A 17,532-nucleotide genomic window follows, 5' to 3' on the forward strand; every position below is an offset into this window, starting at 1 on the left:
AGGAGGAGGGCCTATTTTTATTAATAGTTTGGCAACAATTTTACAATCAACAGTTATAAATACACAAAATCATTCCCGCACCCAAAACCCTCATTTATTATTATTATTATGATCCCATATTGTCCCACTGCTGGGCAAAGACCTCCCTCAATGATCTCAAATGTATGTTTTAATTAAAATCACAAGTAATATACAGGATGATTTTATTATGTCTGACTATAGTCTGAGGGGTGTATATGTTGGTCATATTGAACAATGTTTACTATGTGGCCAAGTCTGAAATCGCGGAAAAAATATCTGCCGTTGCATAGAAAACTGACATGTGACCCACCGAAATGTATGAGATGGCAGATTTAGAAATGACTCTGTAAGTCAAATGATGATAAACAAATTCATTTAATATACAGGGCGACTGGTAAATCGACCTATTCCTTGAAAGGGGTTATTCAGGTTATTCTAGAGCTTATTTACAATGTTTTTAGCCCAGTCAACTAGGGGTCTAAATTCAATGGTTTTCGAGTTATTCAAGTTTTTAGTTTTTTTCGAAAAACGCCATCTCCGACCTAAGAATGGCGATTGTAAAAAAATTACAAGATTTAGGATGGTTAATTTTTGTTTTTATTGTACCACTCCGAATCATATCCATAAATGGAATATTTTCATGAGTATTTTCATATATATATTTTCATCAGCTTACCCAACTCAACTCCCAAAATGTCCCCCTAAAATGAAAAATAAGCGGTTTTGACTTAATTACAATATGAGTGGCGCTAATTTCTGTAACTGTTCCAAATTTTAGCTGTCTCCATCAAACGGTCTGCGAAAAAAACCGCATTTAACCAATTTGTAAGACCGAAGTGATTCCATAAGTGTTCCGTGAACAAAGTTTTGTACGGAACACTAAAAAGAATTTTCCTGTTTTATACTGGTATCAACTACAAATAAATAAAGTGTAATCCATACATTTCAATCCTTTAATTAATTATAAATACTAAAATGTAATAATATTTTTTTATATATCAGAAATACGCGCTAATCGTAACCAACGCAACATAACGCGTAACCAACTAGAACTAAATTCAATGACTTTATCTGACCGCGTGAATATTATGTTACGAAATAATAAAATATACTAGAAAACATAATTAATATCGATAGCCGTGTATAAGCGCAGGAAACAATCATCGCAATATGGCTGACAATTCCCCTGAAAACGATCCAGCTTCGCAAAACGAGGCTGGAACTTCTGACAGCAATGCTCTTCGACAAGGTAGTTCACCTGATACTGGATCGTAAGTACATTATTACAGTACGCAGATTGAAAACAGTGCGCCATTATGGCATGATAACTTGATGCTAGAATGACTTGAATATTAGGTACATTGTATTGCGGTAACTTTGAAAATAACAAATAACTATTTAACTGACTTCTAGTCATTATTTATTTTCTACCTTAGCAATAGTAAGCAAGATGCCCTAAGCGGTTGCAGTAGCGTCAACCTAAGTATTTATTAACTGATTCTAAATCAATTGAATTCCTCTGATTCTGGTTAGTGGTTCAGTAGGTTTTAATCTGATTTTCAAAATTATCCCGTTTTCGAAGTTAGGCCAATGGACCTTATTCTACATATTCAATTTAAGTTGACATTTTAAAGCTCACACCAGCGGGAAAAGGAAACCATAAATTGTAGACAACAGTTTATCCACTAAGAACTTTCCCAAAATCTTCCTCTATAATGAACATTTGAGCAACCCCATGCATGCATATGCTGCGTTGATGCGAAATAAACCTTAAACAATGTAAAAGCAAATCGAATTACATTGCATTTTATTTAAATATTAAATCAAAGCTACTGCAATTGGTTTCAATATTATTAACTAACTAAAACTATGAATTTTGCTCCAGTCATTGGATGTATGTCGCCATTAATTTTCCATCTAACAAATATGAATGAAAAATTGAAATTAAGCAGCTTGTTTATGGTTAAATATTGCCAGCGTTATATACCACTGATGTTAAATACCTACTTGTTTTACAGGATTTATCTATACCATCCTATTACTGGTGCGGGTCCCATCATAGGGGCGTTTACTATATATTTTTTAAGAAATATTAGGCTTGGTTTCTTTCTATTAAGTAAACATTGTTTTTTGCACTCCGAGTCTTAACAATTCATAACTGTCAGCAATAAGTAACTTCTTATGTATGTTAACACATCAACATCAATGGAACCCGCCTAGAAACCCGAGACCTGAGGAAGTAAACTAAAGATCCGCTCATTTAAAATGCTTCTGGTACGTACTGTACTAATTTAGAGTGTGTCGGCGGGTAGAGTTTTATCAATCCCACTCTGGTGAACAGATATGATTTGATTACCGGCTTTTAGTACGATACAAGTTGTATTTTTTTTCAAGTGAAATTATTGTGGGACATAGCTTATTCATAATTGTGTGAGAAGGTAAATTGTTAAACATTTCGATAATAAAGGTTTTACAAATAAATGGGAAAGACCGGTAAATGCTTCACGTAAACAAAGGTAACGTTCACGTGGGTCAAGAGCTGTTTATTTTGTAACGGGAATGTGACAATGCATAGGATCATACATATTTAGCAGTTGCCTTATACGTGAAACAAATTCGTGCTTCCGTACTGTGGTCATGTAGCTCAGTACCCCTAGTGTAAATATTTTCGACAGCGAAACGTGACGTACGCGTTTGCGTTAAGTGTCATTTTGTATGAGATATTTGACTTTCCAAAACGTCCCGCTTGGCGCGCTGTTCAAAAACTCATACAAAATGAGACTTAACGCAAACGCGTACGTGACGTTTCGAAATCGAAATTATTTACACTAGGGGTACTGATCAATAAAAGTGTACGTTTGACAATCCAATGTAAAATTCAGTACCGTCGAGTTTCGTATCTTCGCCTGGATTTTGACACTTTTCCCAAAAAATCTTTCAAATTTGAAAGCATTTTAGTGCGTTATGGCAAAAAAACGTTTTTTAGTACTCCTGACTATCTGTATATACCACTAAAGCTTTGAATTTAATTGGTTAACTTGGTAATAAATGGCCCCGAAGGCAATAGGCGAAGTATGGGTATTTTTCCCAATCTTCGCCTATGGCATGCCTTACCGCTAATAATAAACTTTTCTGTGACTTATGCATGTTAAGTGTTATCTCCTTGGAATGTGTTAATATACTATGAACCTTAACTCCACCAGACTAGGCATATTTTTTAAAAACGGTGTGGTAGGCGAAGTTTGGTACCAGACTGAAGTTGTTTACATACATTTTCTATAATGAAGCTAGGGCTGCCAAAAATTAACCAACATGCCAAATAAAGGCGAGTAATGGTTTATAAGTAAAAAAATATATTTTTAATAAAATTGTGTCATATTTAAACAAAAAACTTATCTTTTTTCGCTTATTATTATGATAGTAATTGAGATCAAATCAACCTTATTATTCAAAGTTAGACATATAAAAATATCTACTCAACATCGGCAAGAGTAGAGACAAACATTCGCATATACTCATATAGCGTAAACTAAAATATTTAACTTCTTAATTTAAATACTCTTTTTATTGCGTTTGCGCTACGAATAACAATAATAGTACCGACTTTGGCTTACACGTAAAATAAGTAATAACATATCAATTTTGCGACAGCTATACAGAATATGGCCATTTTGTTGGCATTAAATAGTTTTCAACAAAATCTATCAGTCTAAAATCATGTTAAGTACTAAGGTCTTCAACAGGAACTGTATAAAGGCATTTCGGTTATATTCTTTAATAAATTTCCATTAACACTTACATAATAATTAAGTCTTAAATCTCAGTCAGCTTTTTTAAAACTTTATATCAACACTTAAATAATAATTAAGTTTCAACTTTCAATCAACTTGTAATAGACATAAAAACCAATAGGTAGGTAGGTACTTTTATTTGGAAACTACTGTAAATTGTATTTACTTAAATTGATATTATTGAATACAATTTGTCCCCGTCGAGAAATTTTTGGTTCGGGCAATATTAAAAGAATGTCATCTAAATGCTTCATAGTACATGCAGATGTCAACTCTTGGGTAGAAAAATACGAATCCTGTATTAAATTTCGATTCTTTCACTTTCCTCACGAATTTGATTTCGGGGACGTTACCTTTCATAGTTATTACTTTTCCTACAAAATGCTTTACACTCTTTTTGGTTACGAACTTTGCCAAAACCCAGGAGCCTGTATTTAATTTCTTATCGTCCTCTATGAGATACCCAATATCAGAAATTCCGAAAGGTATCGGCGGTTCTATATTTTCTTCTTCTTGTTGTACCTAAATACGCCGCGATATAATCGTCCATTGTCCCATATTCGGAATCATCCGTAATCTAATCTACTTATTGACTTTCCTCCAAATTGTTAAAGCCATTTCCGAAAAACCAAACACAAGAAAATATTTTAATTTGGAAACAATTAAGTAATGTCATCCACCAATTAATGTGGTACTACAAATTTGACAACCCTAGGTGTAGGCGAAATTTGGCAATAAGACAGACGCAAACTACCCTCACCAATGTTTTATCCACTTGTGACTTCTAAACGTAAGCTAGCCATTAAATACTAGTTTCATTTGAAAAACAAATAGTTATAGGATATAATCATCTAAAAAGTTTAACATTACCTGGTCCGTATCACTGTTTAAAACTTAAGTTAAAACACTGGATTAAAAAAACGTCTCGTCGGTGTCGCGAAAAAACCTCACTGAACGTCAACTGTGTGAAGTTAGCCGCAGGTTGTTCGAAGAATGTTGACACCCATAAAAAATACTTTGTATTTAGCAGTTTTATGTAAGGCTTCCATTAGAAACATTTTGTTAATGGCAACTAATGTCAAACTAGGCGAAAATAGGTAGCACAGGCGAAGATAAGAAACTCGACGGTAGTATCCAAAATCCAAATCCAATCTAAAGTAAATATCACTCACTCACACAGACACGCACACACACACACACACACACACACACGCACACAGAAAATATTTAATAGTAATGGCTTAAGGTTTAATCTTTATATCTACCTAATACATTAGGAAAGAGCAGATTCTCCTGATACAGGTATATATTTACTTAAAAGGACGATCCAAATCCAATGTTTTTCGAAGTGTATAATGTTTAACCTAATAAACTTTTTAATTTTTTATTTTCAATGATTGCAAAGCATGGGGCACCACGTATTTCAACAGTCAATCTAGATCTAGGAGGTATGATCATTCTTAGAGTTTACATCTCTTTTACTATCAATCGATAACTTCTTACTATTAGTAAATAAATTTCGCCTAATGAAACTATACCATGAGTCCTCGACATATTAATAGGAATAATTATATTCTTCTACTAAGGTCAGTTCAGTTCGATTCCAATATAGCTTTTAAACTCGCTGTACTCAAATCCACAGTTCCTGGCAGTTGAAGTCAATCTAACAATTGCCTGTTTCAAACATGAATTTATATATAACACTAGCTACACACTTGTACACAACCGGCATTTTTGTAGAGTGAACGTTGAAGAAACCCAGATTTTTTAAAAGAAATACGAACAGATGATTTTTATATATACCATCAGGCCCCGCATGCTTACAAATTTTGAATTTAAATTAATTGTATCTCACCTTTTGTGTGTTATGTGTTTTTAAATTTGTTTTATTTGTGGTGCAATAAAGAATATTTACTTACTTACTTACTCACCTAAGAGTGATGTATGTACAATGTATACACATAAAAATAAATATGAGCTGGGGCTGACTTATGGACCTCACGATCGACTCTTGTGATAGAAGTAGAAATCACCAAATGCAATTTCCTGAAGAATATAAAGTCTAATTTAGCCTATTCGATAGCTTTGCCTTTGAATCGTAGTTCTTTAATATAACAAACATAAACGCAAGCGTACCTACCAGAGTTTTTTACGGCGTTACAGTCGTTAAAACGAGTGTAAATCTCTGTTTTCTTCCAATCCTAGAAACAATAAAATAAATTAAAACATGCTTAATCCTGCGCTGTCACAGCTGCCAAACGGGATGGCTCATTGGACATTTTCAGCGTGTATAACAGCTAGTTAAAACTAACCTGTTGATAGAGTTGTGCAGAGCTGCCAGATCTCTCCCGCACAAAGTAATCATAAATACTTTATAGCTTCAGTCATCTTTCATGTAAATGAAAAGTTGCATTTTAACACTTTAACGAGTCATGTTGAACACTTGTGAACACAGGATGGCCGGGTGACGATATCAGTTTTGTTTCGGCAGCGGGCGGCGCGAGAAAGTCGACGGCAACACACTGCTCCGCCCAGCTATCGCGCGGGAACTGACTGAAACCGCATGCGAATCGGCCGCCCTATTCCACGCGCTTTTCTTGCGCAGTCAAGCTTTCGCCGGTAAAAGCACGATCTTTGATTATGCATAGTTCATATACATCTCTGAATTTCTTTTTCGCTTGTGACGAACGCTCACCTGCCTTTAGTAAGCGGTGCGAATAACAGTCCAGCTAACACGCCTTGCCTGTTGCCGGGCTACGAGCCCACCAATGCTACCGCACCTAACAGTTCTTTTCCCCTTGACAAACAGTATAGTATTGCTTGCAATTTGATGTACATGCCTTAGATCTCACCGTAATAAAGCGACGTCACCGTCTGCTTTCACCGCTTTTAAACTTTTCAAAGTCCATTTCAAATAACTTAGCAATTTATTCAGTCTACAGTGTATCCCAGAGCGATGGACCATTATTATTATTATATTTGCATGAATACCTAACTATTCGTTATCTTCTATTTTGTGATACATTGAAATGATTGCTGTTAAGCAATAATTTAAATCTATCACAAACGCCAATTTTGTTTGCTTAATTTTGCGATGTATTTGTAGTTAGGTAGATTTCAGTTTTTTTTTTGACAATATTATTCCTTACTATTTAAAATTATATGATGCACTGTAAATATTATTTTTACATATTCAGTATGTATTCAATAGTAATGACACTTTGACAAATTGGGTTGGTTTTTTATACATCTGGATACTAGATTTTTAGACTATATGGGCTATGGTACATGTATGTATTGCAGTGTGGTCAAACGAATTCAATATTGACTTTTAGTCTAGGGCATTCAAAGTCAGTCGAAGATTTATATATTTAAACAAAACCAGAACCTAGAACAAAGAATATAATAGCCCCAAGACAGTAGTGGTGTCGTCAAGCTCACCATACTTATTAACCTATCGAATGAGCTAATGGTTTTACGGATACTGGAAAGCGATATGTAAATGTACTACATACCTATACAAGGCCTGGATGTTAGTGAGATGACGATATGAGTTGTGCTGGTGTCCGACTTTATTACCTACATATAACATGAGTATCACATGATTATCCACCTGGTTTCTTGAGCTTAATAGTCGCCTCCAAACCTCCCCTTATAGCGACCCCTTTCCTCACACAAAGTTTACCTTAAGTTCATATTAGCCTCACTGGATCACTGTTCACTCTGAGTACTGATAACGTTGGTCACAATATACTAGAGACACATCATTATTCTAATAACACCATAAGAACGTTCTTGACTTGATCTAAAAGCAAATATCACTGCCGCGTCGATCTGTTCGCACACAACCTCCTTTTTCCTACTGTCGTTCTCATCTACCCTCTCACCTTCCCTCAAAAAATCCCAATAACCTCGAAGCGGTTACTTAAGTTAAACGTGACTACTAGCGCCATCTACTCCATGACGTTGGCAAATATTAGCGGGTTCGCAATACGTTGGCGACACTCCCGCCCAGAAAGAAAATGCTACTCTTAATTGAAATTAGATGTCTATAGGCAAACATATAAATAAATCAACAACTAGATAATAAGAACACTTGTGAATAACAATGTGTTTTCTCGAACCGCATGGTTCACCCTTTGCGTCGTGAATCGGCACGGCCTGAGACTTTGTGCAATTTCTGATGACGTTACAGAAATGTGCTGAGACACTGCGTTTCTGAGATCGATCCAATCGTGCATCTGGTCTGAGTTGAGTTGTGATTGTGAGTGATCTGTCTTGAGCTGATAAAGAACAGGATTCTGAGTCTGGTCTGAGCATTCATCAATGTTTGTGCTGAGCCAAATAATAACAGGATCCTAAGACTGATCTGAATACTGATCAATTTCCGTGCTAAACTGATTGAAAGCAGGATTCTGAAACTGGTGTGAGCGTCCATCGATGTCTGAGCTAAGCTGAGTGGGATCACGGCTGCGACCTGTCATATTTGGTCCATTACTGGTCTCTCCGTCAACCCATGACCAATGTTATTTCTTATACTCCAGCGCGTACGGTTCTCGATTGCTCCGAGCAGTCTCTAGTTGCAATTTAGGTCACGAGAAGAGACCGCGTCATGCGGCCCATGTGTCAGAGAGTGGCAATGCGATCTGATATCAAATATCGGTATTATTAAACAGTGAGAGCTCCGTTCGCGATAGGTTTATCCCATCTGTAACTACCATCTGTGATTCGCTCTGTCACTTTGTCACTTTGCTCTTTTGACATCGTTATTAACATAATAACCTGTTTCACCACTTCAAGTGTCACAACTATTACTACAGCAGACGTAAACAACTGTAACTGTTTTGAACACTGCGACGACCGCGAGAACGAAAAGAACATACGTTTTTTATATGCAATGATTGTTACCACACAGACAAATGCGGCCATCTTATCCGAACGGGTGTATGTAACCTAAATTCTCACTACTTCTCTTTACTGAATATTACTCGCAGTAATCTACTATGTTAAGTATTCGCTTTAAATCTATTCGCTTATCCATTAAGGCCACTGTTGACATGTCCATCTCTGGGTGCACCCACTTCATGTCCGGCAGCCCTCCCCAGCCAAGGGAGAATCACGCTATTTTTATATAATCACAAATCAGAATGTAAAATAGAATCTATTTACAACTCGACCACACTCCTTTTTTTATGCTAATTGGACATTCAACAGACTTGTCAAATCAGGCTCCCACTTCGAACCGTCAAATCCAAAACAAGTGATGTGATATTCAAGGCACCTTTTCTTACCGTTCATTTCGATTTATCAAGCAGATATTGAATCAAAATGAACTCTGTTTTTTTTGTTTGCAAAGTGGTTTTTATTCTTATCATTCTCTGGTGCGTTTATATCGCGCCTGGTGTGAAATAATCTAGTTTAAATATGTTGGGACAGTCAAGTTGTCAGCAACAGTTTTAAAAGTATTATATCGCGTCCGTGATTTTATTCACGTCGATTTACGCATAAACATTTTTGCCACACTTTATTCTGTCTAAATTGAGCTACACTGATACCGCCTTTGGGGGGTGGATGCTGGCGAGTACCTCGGTATTAATTCAACGCATTCAAAATGCTTTTCTTTTCTGTTTCTTGCCGTTCTCACATCACACCATTTTTAAACCGTTATAACCTATTAAATATGTCTGCCAGACCTACCTTACACTTTGCATCATTGCTTTTTGGAGTCATTCGCGATTAACAGCCGTCTTATCTATTTGAAAAACTTAAGATTTCGAAGGGTCATATACGTGGTGTCCTCAGGCTTAACGGCACGCAACACAGTAAGTCCGCTTTTCGTGGCAGCTTTCGATATGTTTACTCTTTGATTACATCCCCGTGCACATGCATCAGTCCTGCTAAGGATGGTAGAAACAGCAATACATATACTGTACATCCGAGGTACCGATCCATCTTCCTCATTCCGATCAGATCTTAAATTAAGCAAAATATCGCCAGCCTTCCGCACCACAGTGTTTTAACTGCTGTGTCCATCAAATTGACCCAATCTGTTTCTTTTATTCACGAATAATCACTTCACAACTTTAACAACCATGCGAGACATATAGATGGGTACTCAGTAGCAAATTCTCAACGTGTGCCAATTAATAAAAAATATAGTGGGTGCGGCGTATACTCTTTAAGGCTTTGCGCTTTATTGACTTCGCATTCGCAAAGGCTTTTGATTTCTTTAACTGGAGTTAAATGTTCAGAGTTATGAGAAATGGGGATACCGTAACACGTAATCCTTTTATAGTTGAACGAGGAGTGCAACTGTTCACTGAGATCTGTGAATAGACAATGAGTATAGGAAGGTTGTGAGGGTGATGTCCAAGTTGGTGGCCAACTAATCAATAAACTCAGTTTTGCAGATGACATGACTATATTAGGTTAAGTGTCCGTGGAAAATGAATTTCGGTTCTGCTACAAAAGATTGGGTATGCCAGTAATGAGTCCATTTTCAGGATGCAGATCCATACCTTATGATCAATAGAAATGAGACGAAGATGATGCATGTCGATCTTCCTTGTAAAATTAAGAGAATCAATGAATTGCACGATCTTGAGGCAAGTTGTTGGTTTACTTGGTATTTTAAATAAGTGATGATGGCATCTGCGACTAAAAGGTGATCAGAAGAGCTCATGTGGCCAAAGCTGCGGTGAAACGACTCGCCAGGATATGCATATGGAATAACATAAAACAAGGATCAGACTAATGCGGGCGCCTTGGTTTCTCGATCATATTCTTTACATGTCCGAAACCTAGACCATTGAAACTGAAACCCATCATAGGACAGATGCATTTGAGATATGATGCTGGCGAAGAAAGCTTGAACGTTACTACGGTGCAACTGCTTCAACTCTTGACAAACTCGACATCACCGAGGTTATCCACTGTTAGTACCCATAGCGTTCTTAGTTTCTTCGGCTATCGAGGCCGAACCAAGAAAGGAAGAGCCAAGGAAGCGTAGGGATGGACGTATGGTCACACGTCGTTGGGCGAACAGAATAACATTAAAGATAAATCCACATTACAGGCTAGCATACACCGCCCAAGAAAGAGCGGCTTCGAGTGCACTGGTGAAGAACCACACAGGACAGGTGTCCACAGTGACTTATGACGATACGGCAACGAATAAGACTTTGATAAATCTGTCTTGTGACTATTGCTACTGTAGGAGTCGTACATAAAACAATTAAGGCTCCTCTTCCCGCAAAATACCGTAAAACTAAGTTATTCAGAACCATATTTTATATTAAACATTGATACTTTCTGAGCAGCAAAAAACATATAACAATCTACAAGATATGACCAACGATATATTTTTCTGGAAATCTATTTTAATTTACACAACTATATTTCTTTCAGTTAGATCGGTATTACTTCTGCAAAAATATGGAACTTTACAATCATTCTCACAAGACACTATAAAATGATTTGGTTTTCTTGCTTTTTGCAATTTCATAAAACTATGCCTCAATTTCTAAAAACAATAAGCCTAAATTCCGCCTAGATTCCTACCATTACCCCCCTCTGCGGAGGCAGTGCGAGGCAAGTCGTATTGCTAGACGGACCTGTGCTGCATTGCACGCGCGAGCAAGCGATATTCTATTTCGAACGCATAGCTCTGCGCGCTCGATCTTTTGCAGTGGGTGGTGCGGTGATGGGTATAAAGCTCCGCCCACACGCGCGAGGTCATTGGCGTCGAGTGCAGCCTTAACACTACGATATTTCACGGCAATATTAAAATGAATCAAGAAAGATATCGAACTTACTTATATGACATCTGATTCTAATTGTGATTATGATTCTTGGGATCATAGTGTAGCTCCAGTCTGCATTTCAATCCGATTAAATCTGATAAACAAGCTAACAAGCTGAGGTGTCCCGATCAATTATTATCAATAATTATTTGGCTTATGATTAATCTCTTCCTTTTAAAGGTTTAATGGTCTGAGCTTTTGCATACTAAAATAATTAATAATAAAGTCCTTTTTATTGTTTCTAAAGATGATATTATACAAAATAGATGATATTATATCTGAATTACTTCTGTCATTACATTTATTAAAATAACACAATACTTGAGAAATTCTGATCTTATTCAGAAATGTATCCACCATGGTCTTCTACCGCCTTTGTAATTATTACTATGAGTATGAAGGTTGAAGGTACTTAATATGTACATCTACGACGAGTAGACTCGATTGAGTTGGCGACATCAATTAACATCTACTGCTCGATTCCACTTTCATTTAACAAAATTAAAATAGTTTTGCATGGCTAGTGACTATTCTTTAAATTATCTACCACTCCCTTACCTGTTTTTGTTGGAATAAAATACATAATAAAGAAACCACTAGCCCATTCAATTAGTATGCAATTCATTTGAAGTCTTCTCAATAATAATATATTTTAATATTTTTAACCCTAGGTTTGGGTCATCGCATGTACATGACATAGATACATACACAATTCAGAAGTTAAGTTAATATTTATCTAATTAGTTTATATCAAATCGCTAATCTGTGACTGTCCACACTATGAATCAATGGTTGAATAATAATAGGAAGTCCTTATACCTATAGGGTATGGCTTAGGTGCAAACATATATATTATAATAGCCTGGTGGCTTATAGTAAACAGTTTTGCGTTTGCAATTTACTGTTATACAAGTTGATATTTATTGATTCTCTGATGACAATCTCTAGATTGGAATGTTAATTGGGATTGAATCAAGATACTGTGCTGAGTTACATGAACAGAAAAAGTAAGTGAATATTATTTAAACATAATATTTATATTCGGCAGTTCTTTATTCGTTTACAATCCTTTTAACCGTTTATTTTTTTAGGACAGCAATATCATGCATGCCAACTGTTAAATCTAGCGAGAGCCCCATATTGGCAGTTTGCTGGTGCCATTGGAGTGGCTGCGCGATTCTGATTGGGTCTCAATGATGGTCCTGGTCCTTTGAGTTTGGGTAGCCATGTACATATTATGACATCAAATTGTAATCTGATTTCAAGTGCCTCCTGCATTTTCATTAAGGCACGTTACAGGTTACTACATCTAAATGATACCTATAACTTCTAAGAAACCAACCCGTACCAATACCTTACAACTGTAACAACAAACAACAATGAGGCAAGACATTCCTTAACATCTCTTATGTTATGAGTGGTTCTAGTCCTTCAAACGAAGTGAAAGGGTTGATTTCGAATTTTGAATTACACGCAATGCGAATGCTTCTGATTTTAGCTTAGTGAAGATATGGATGCGCAAAACATACGATTATAATAGCCTAGTTTGGTTGTTTGGAAGATGTCGCTCTTCAGCGATAAGACCGCTTGTTGTGCACCATAGTTTGAGTTATGTGCTTAATCTGTATGTTATTTTCGTTTTTATATTGGTGAGCAACAAAGAATATTTGTACTGTATTATTTTATTAATCTTGATAAAATAAATTTTGTTTCATTCTAAGAGAATATTTATGGATCATATAAGTATATCGAACGAATGTTAAATCTGGTTCCTACCTAATACGTTAAACATGATACATTCGTTTTCTAAAAAGACACGCAGTATAAATTGTTTCCATCCACCACGCACACTTGCGCACACGAGGAGTCAAATCAGGGCTGAGCTGATAATTTGTGATAAAGCGGATATTCTGCAAGCAATGCGTGTTATACAAAAGCATCATTCATAAGAGATTATGGTCCTTTTCACAAAATGTTATAAACACCAATATAACTAGATCCCGAAGTTACAGAAAATATACCAAATCGGGGGTCAGACCTAAACTGGTTTGTAAGCAACAACAGTCGGCAAGGCATTATATCACTATCCGCATGATAAATAAACTTTAAATTTGATACTATTAACTATAACAACTATTCCGCCAAACAGAACAATGAATGAGAGATTTTGATTCTTATTATTTTAATATTAAAATGTTAATTATTTTGTCAATGAATTGTTGATCAACAGCATGATTTGAATCTGTGATAAAGTCGCTGTTTGAAAGGATGTATCCTGGGTCACAACACAAATTGACCAGCAAATTTTAATTCAAAATGTCGTAAATGTTTATTAGTGCATGATTTTATTTAATTTATATCAAAGATTGGTCAGGCAACTAAATCTAAACACGTAGGTAAAGTACCTTGTCCCCTACATAATCAAATATAAATATCAAAATTAACATAACGTATAGGTACCTAAATATAGATTATAGTTAAACCTCTTGTTTAACTTAAACTTAGGTTTGAGCAGTTTGACCTGTTAGGTATGAGCAGGTATGGTAATGGCACCATTCATTAGACATTTAAGAGAACAATTGGATAATTGCTGACACTTCACCGATAATTGAAAAATTTCTACCGCTTTGGGCGTTAAAATTTGAGTTGAATGTCCTTTCACCTTTTATTATTCAGTAGAGATAACTATATTTTCTGATGTGACAATCTTTGCCACTCTCTCATTCTTTTAACATAGAAATGTTGAATCTGTTTAGTAACGTCACATATAATCATGAGCGTAAAAGTAAAATCTTGAGCGTTGCGAGTGTTTCAAGGCACGTGAGTTGAAAACAAACTTTGCTGCTCTGGTAAAACATAAACATTTTTATCACATCAATTATTGTCAAATACTGGTTCTAAAACATAAAAATTTAAATATTTATATCATTCAAAACCATAACATGAAATTCCATTCCATTCCACTGCTTATAGCTGCTATAGGGCTAATAAACACACTGTTTTCAAAGATTAAAGAGAGCTTTTTAATTCAGACTACCCTTTGTCGCAAAATATTAATAATCGTGAAAGTATGTATTTATATATCTGCTTTTTATAAACTATATTATGATACCTACTGACACTTGCAATCTCTTGTATATCAAAGAGCAAGAATGTTCAGTTAAAATGTATGTAGGTACTCACTCAATTGCCTATGTGCTCAGGTGAACCACTAACATTCGCCTGCTGAATACCTTTTTGGTAGAAATAATATAAATATGGGCTTCATGGTTGAAATAAAACATTAAATTGAATTAAATAAACCAAATATTGTAGCTCTTTAGTTGTACGCGCGTAAATAAATTGACTTTTCATATGTTAGAGATAAATATATGTTACTTTTGATGATGATAACAGTGCATGTGAATAAAAATTCCCAGCATGCTCCACCATGTCGTCAAGCTCACCATACTTATTAACCTATCGAATGAGCTAATGGTTTTACGGATACTGGAAAGCGATATGTAAATGTACTACATACCTATACAAGGCCTGGATGTTAGTGAGATGACGATATGAGTTGTGCTGGTGTCCGACTTTATTACCTACATATAACATGAGTATCACATGATTATCCACCTGGTTTCTTGAGCTTAATAGTCGCCTCCAAACCTCCCCTTATAGCGACCCCTTTCCTCACACAAAGTTTACCTTAAGTTCATATTAGCCTCACTGGATCACTGTTCACTCTGAGTACTGATAACGTTGGTCACAATATACTAGAGACACATCATTATTCTAATAACACCATAAGAACGTTCTTGACTTGATCTAAAAGCAAATATCACTGCCGCGTCGATCTGTTCGCACACAACCTCCTTTTTCCTACTGTCGTTCTCATCTACCCTCTCACCTTCCCTCAAAAAATCCCAATAACCTCGAAGCGGTTACTTAAGTTAAACGTGACTACTAGCGCCATCTACTCCATGACGTTGGCAAATATTAGCGGGTTCGCAATACGTTGGCGACAAGTGGCTTGATGGTGGCGCCTTAGACCATTGTGTACATCTGGCTTAAAAAAAATAACTAGTCTATGCTACTGTATGAAAAATAAAAATATAGTGTCAAAGTGGTGCCAAACAAAAATTCAATAGGCATTCTATCGTCTGTGTATGGTCTGTTTCATTTCAATTTAACTCGTTAATTTTTACGCGCTGTATTAATTGCGAAAAAAAAATGTAAGTAGAATAAACAGCTTCTATTTTATTTATAGAATCTTCACTTGGTAATGATGTTAAAAATTGGAGTCTTCGGAATTCTCTAATTTAGAGGTCAACTCCATTATAGGTAAACCAAAATGGTTTACCTAATAAGTAAAGTTTTACAGACTTTAGTCCTTAAAAGCACATAATGTTAAATAATGCGAAAACATATAGATAGACTCTCGACACGGGTTGCTACTTTATACTAAAACTTCAATTACTAGGTAGAAATCAAAAGTAGGATATTAAAAAAAAAAATAACACTATATTTTTAAATGGCAGAAAACCCAATAAAATATTCACGCCAGCAAATTCAAATTTCCAGAACCCCAGATAGACGATTATAAAAATAAAGTAGTATGTTTTAAATATCAAACTTTTTAAATACATAGGGAGCGTGCATGAACTGTAGGAGGCAGCACAGGAGCCGTCAGATTTTTGGCGCGAGGCGTAAATGTGATGTTTTTTGTTCCGATGTAGCCCACAAGATGGCAGAACCTACTATGCACAAGAAAACACGTGACGTGTACATGTGCATGTTAATGGTTCCGATTCAGGCCAGAAGATGGCAGACCCTCCAACGCGCACGGTCCCTATAAGGTTAATTCTTCGTTTTTAATTGCGTGGTATTCTGACAGCTGTCATAATTTTATGTTTCAGGGATAGTGATTTTTTTTTACTGTACATATGATTATCAATTATTTTTCAAAGTGGGCAGTTCCCTTGAACGTAATTTCAAACACATTCGCACGTTCAAACTGTTGACAGCCGAATGACATGAGTCATGTCGTAAACAATTATGCAATTTGTTTGAAATGGAGGGTAGATAGATGTAAGGAGTACATTCTCACGGCTTGGTCACGACATCGTGCGGCGGCAGCAGCGGCGAGCGGCGGCCATAGGATGGAGTGGAACACAGCGACCCGACCTTTCGTTCCCACCTATCGACGCCGCTTGCCGCTGCCTCCGTCGCACAAACGGCGGATTACGTCTAAACGCTTGATAAAACTAAATAAATTATATTGTTTGATTTTGGGAAATTACAAAGAATGACAATAATTTTAAGTACGTGACATAGACACTTATAATAATTATATCGCAGTGGCCAGATATGCTAAAAAGAGGGTTCGTATTGAGGATAGCTGGAGCTGCCACGGTATAAACCAATTCACTTGAACATTATTTTTTGTTTAAAACGAGACGAGATAGTACAAAGTATAAAAAATATAATTTTAGTTCAAAGGTTTACATTATATGAAAGTCATTAGAATGATAGCAGTAACAATTTTTTTTACCCCAGAAAACACCTGATATTTTCTCATGTCGAAATAGTGACTTTAAAATTAAGCTATCATTGTTTTCACGAATAAAGTATTATGATGATTGAAATTAAAAATAATCACGTCCCAATGTATTTCCAATGTTTTATTTTGACTTGTAATTCTCATCATAAATTTAAGGAGCATTTTTTTGCCTGACATCACCAGGAGACGTCAGAATTCAACGCAATTAAAAACTAAGGTTTACTTATCATCCCACCCTCGTATGTTTGTACGAGTCAAATATTGCAAGTTAAATTTGACCTACTTCCTGACTTCCAATGAAGCTGAAAATTTGCATACACATGTAAGTCGGATGACAATGCAATATTATGGTACCATCGAGCTGGTCTGATGA

General features: G+C 36.0%; 2 protein-coding genes and 1 long non-coding RNA gene across 6 annotated transcripts in view; 1 reads left to right on the forward strand and 2 right to left on the reverse strand.

Moving 5' to 3' along the window:
• LOC133522132 (coiled-coil domain-containing protein 96-like) overlaps positions 1 to 6,264 on the reverse strand; it is a 71,341-nt gene extending 65,077 nt beyond the window's left edge. The window contains exons 1-2 of the mRNA XM_061857358.1: positions 6,125 to 6,264; positions 5,953 to 6,013 (exon numbers count right to left, since the gene is read on the reverse strand). The gene's annotated coding sequence lies outside the window, so the exon portion shown is untranslated. The remainder of the gene's footprint in view (positions 1 to 5,952; positions 6,014 to 6,124) is intronic.
• The window catches only part of LOC133522141 (uncharacterized), a 596,248-nt gene that overhangs the window by 165,339 nt on the left and 413,377 nt on the right, over positions 1 to 17,532 (reverse strand). The gene's annotated exons all lie outside the window — the stretch shown is intronic.
• The window catches only part of LOC133522126 (protein I'm not dead yet-like), a 37,005-nt gene continuing 20,492 nt past the window's right edge, over positions 1,020 to 17,532 (forward strand). For 2 of the 4 annotated variants that reach the window (XM_061857348.1, XM_061857346.1), the window contains exon 1: positions 1,020 to 1,292. In XM_061857348.1, the coding sequence (XP_061713332.1) occupies positions 1,192 to 1,292 (101 nt within the window). In that variant the 5' untranslated portion in view covers positions 1,020 to 1,191. Of the gene's footprint in view, positions 1,293 to 6,303; positions 6,432 to 17,532 lie in introns of all 4 variants that reach the window. The other 2 variants (XM_061857347.1, XM_061857349.1) reach the window with 2 other exon arrangements.

The sequence above is a fragment of the Cydia pomonella genome, chromosome 10, assembly GCF_033807575.1.
Source record: "Cydia pomonella isolate Wapato2018A chromosome 10, ilCydPomo1, whole genome shotgun sequence".
Classification (NCBI taxonomy): Eukaryota; Metazoa; Arthropoda; class Insecta; order Lepidoptera; family Tortricidae; genus Cydia; species Cydia pomonella.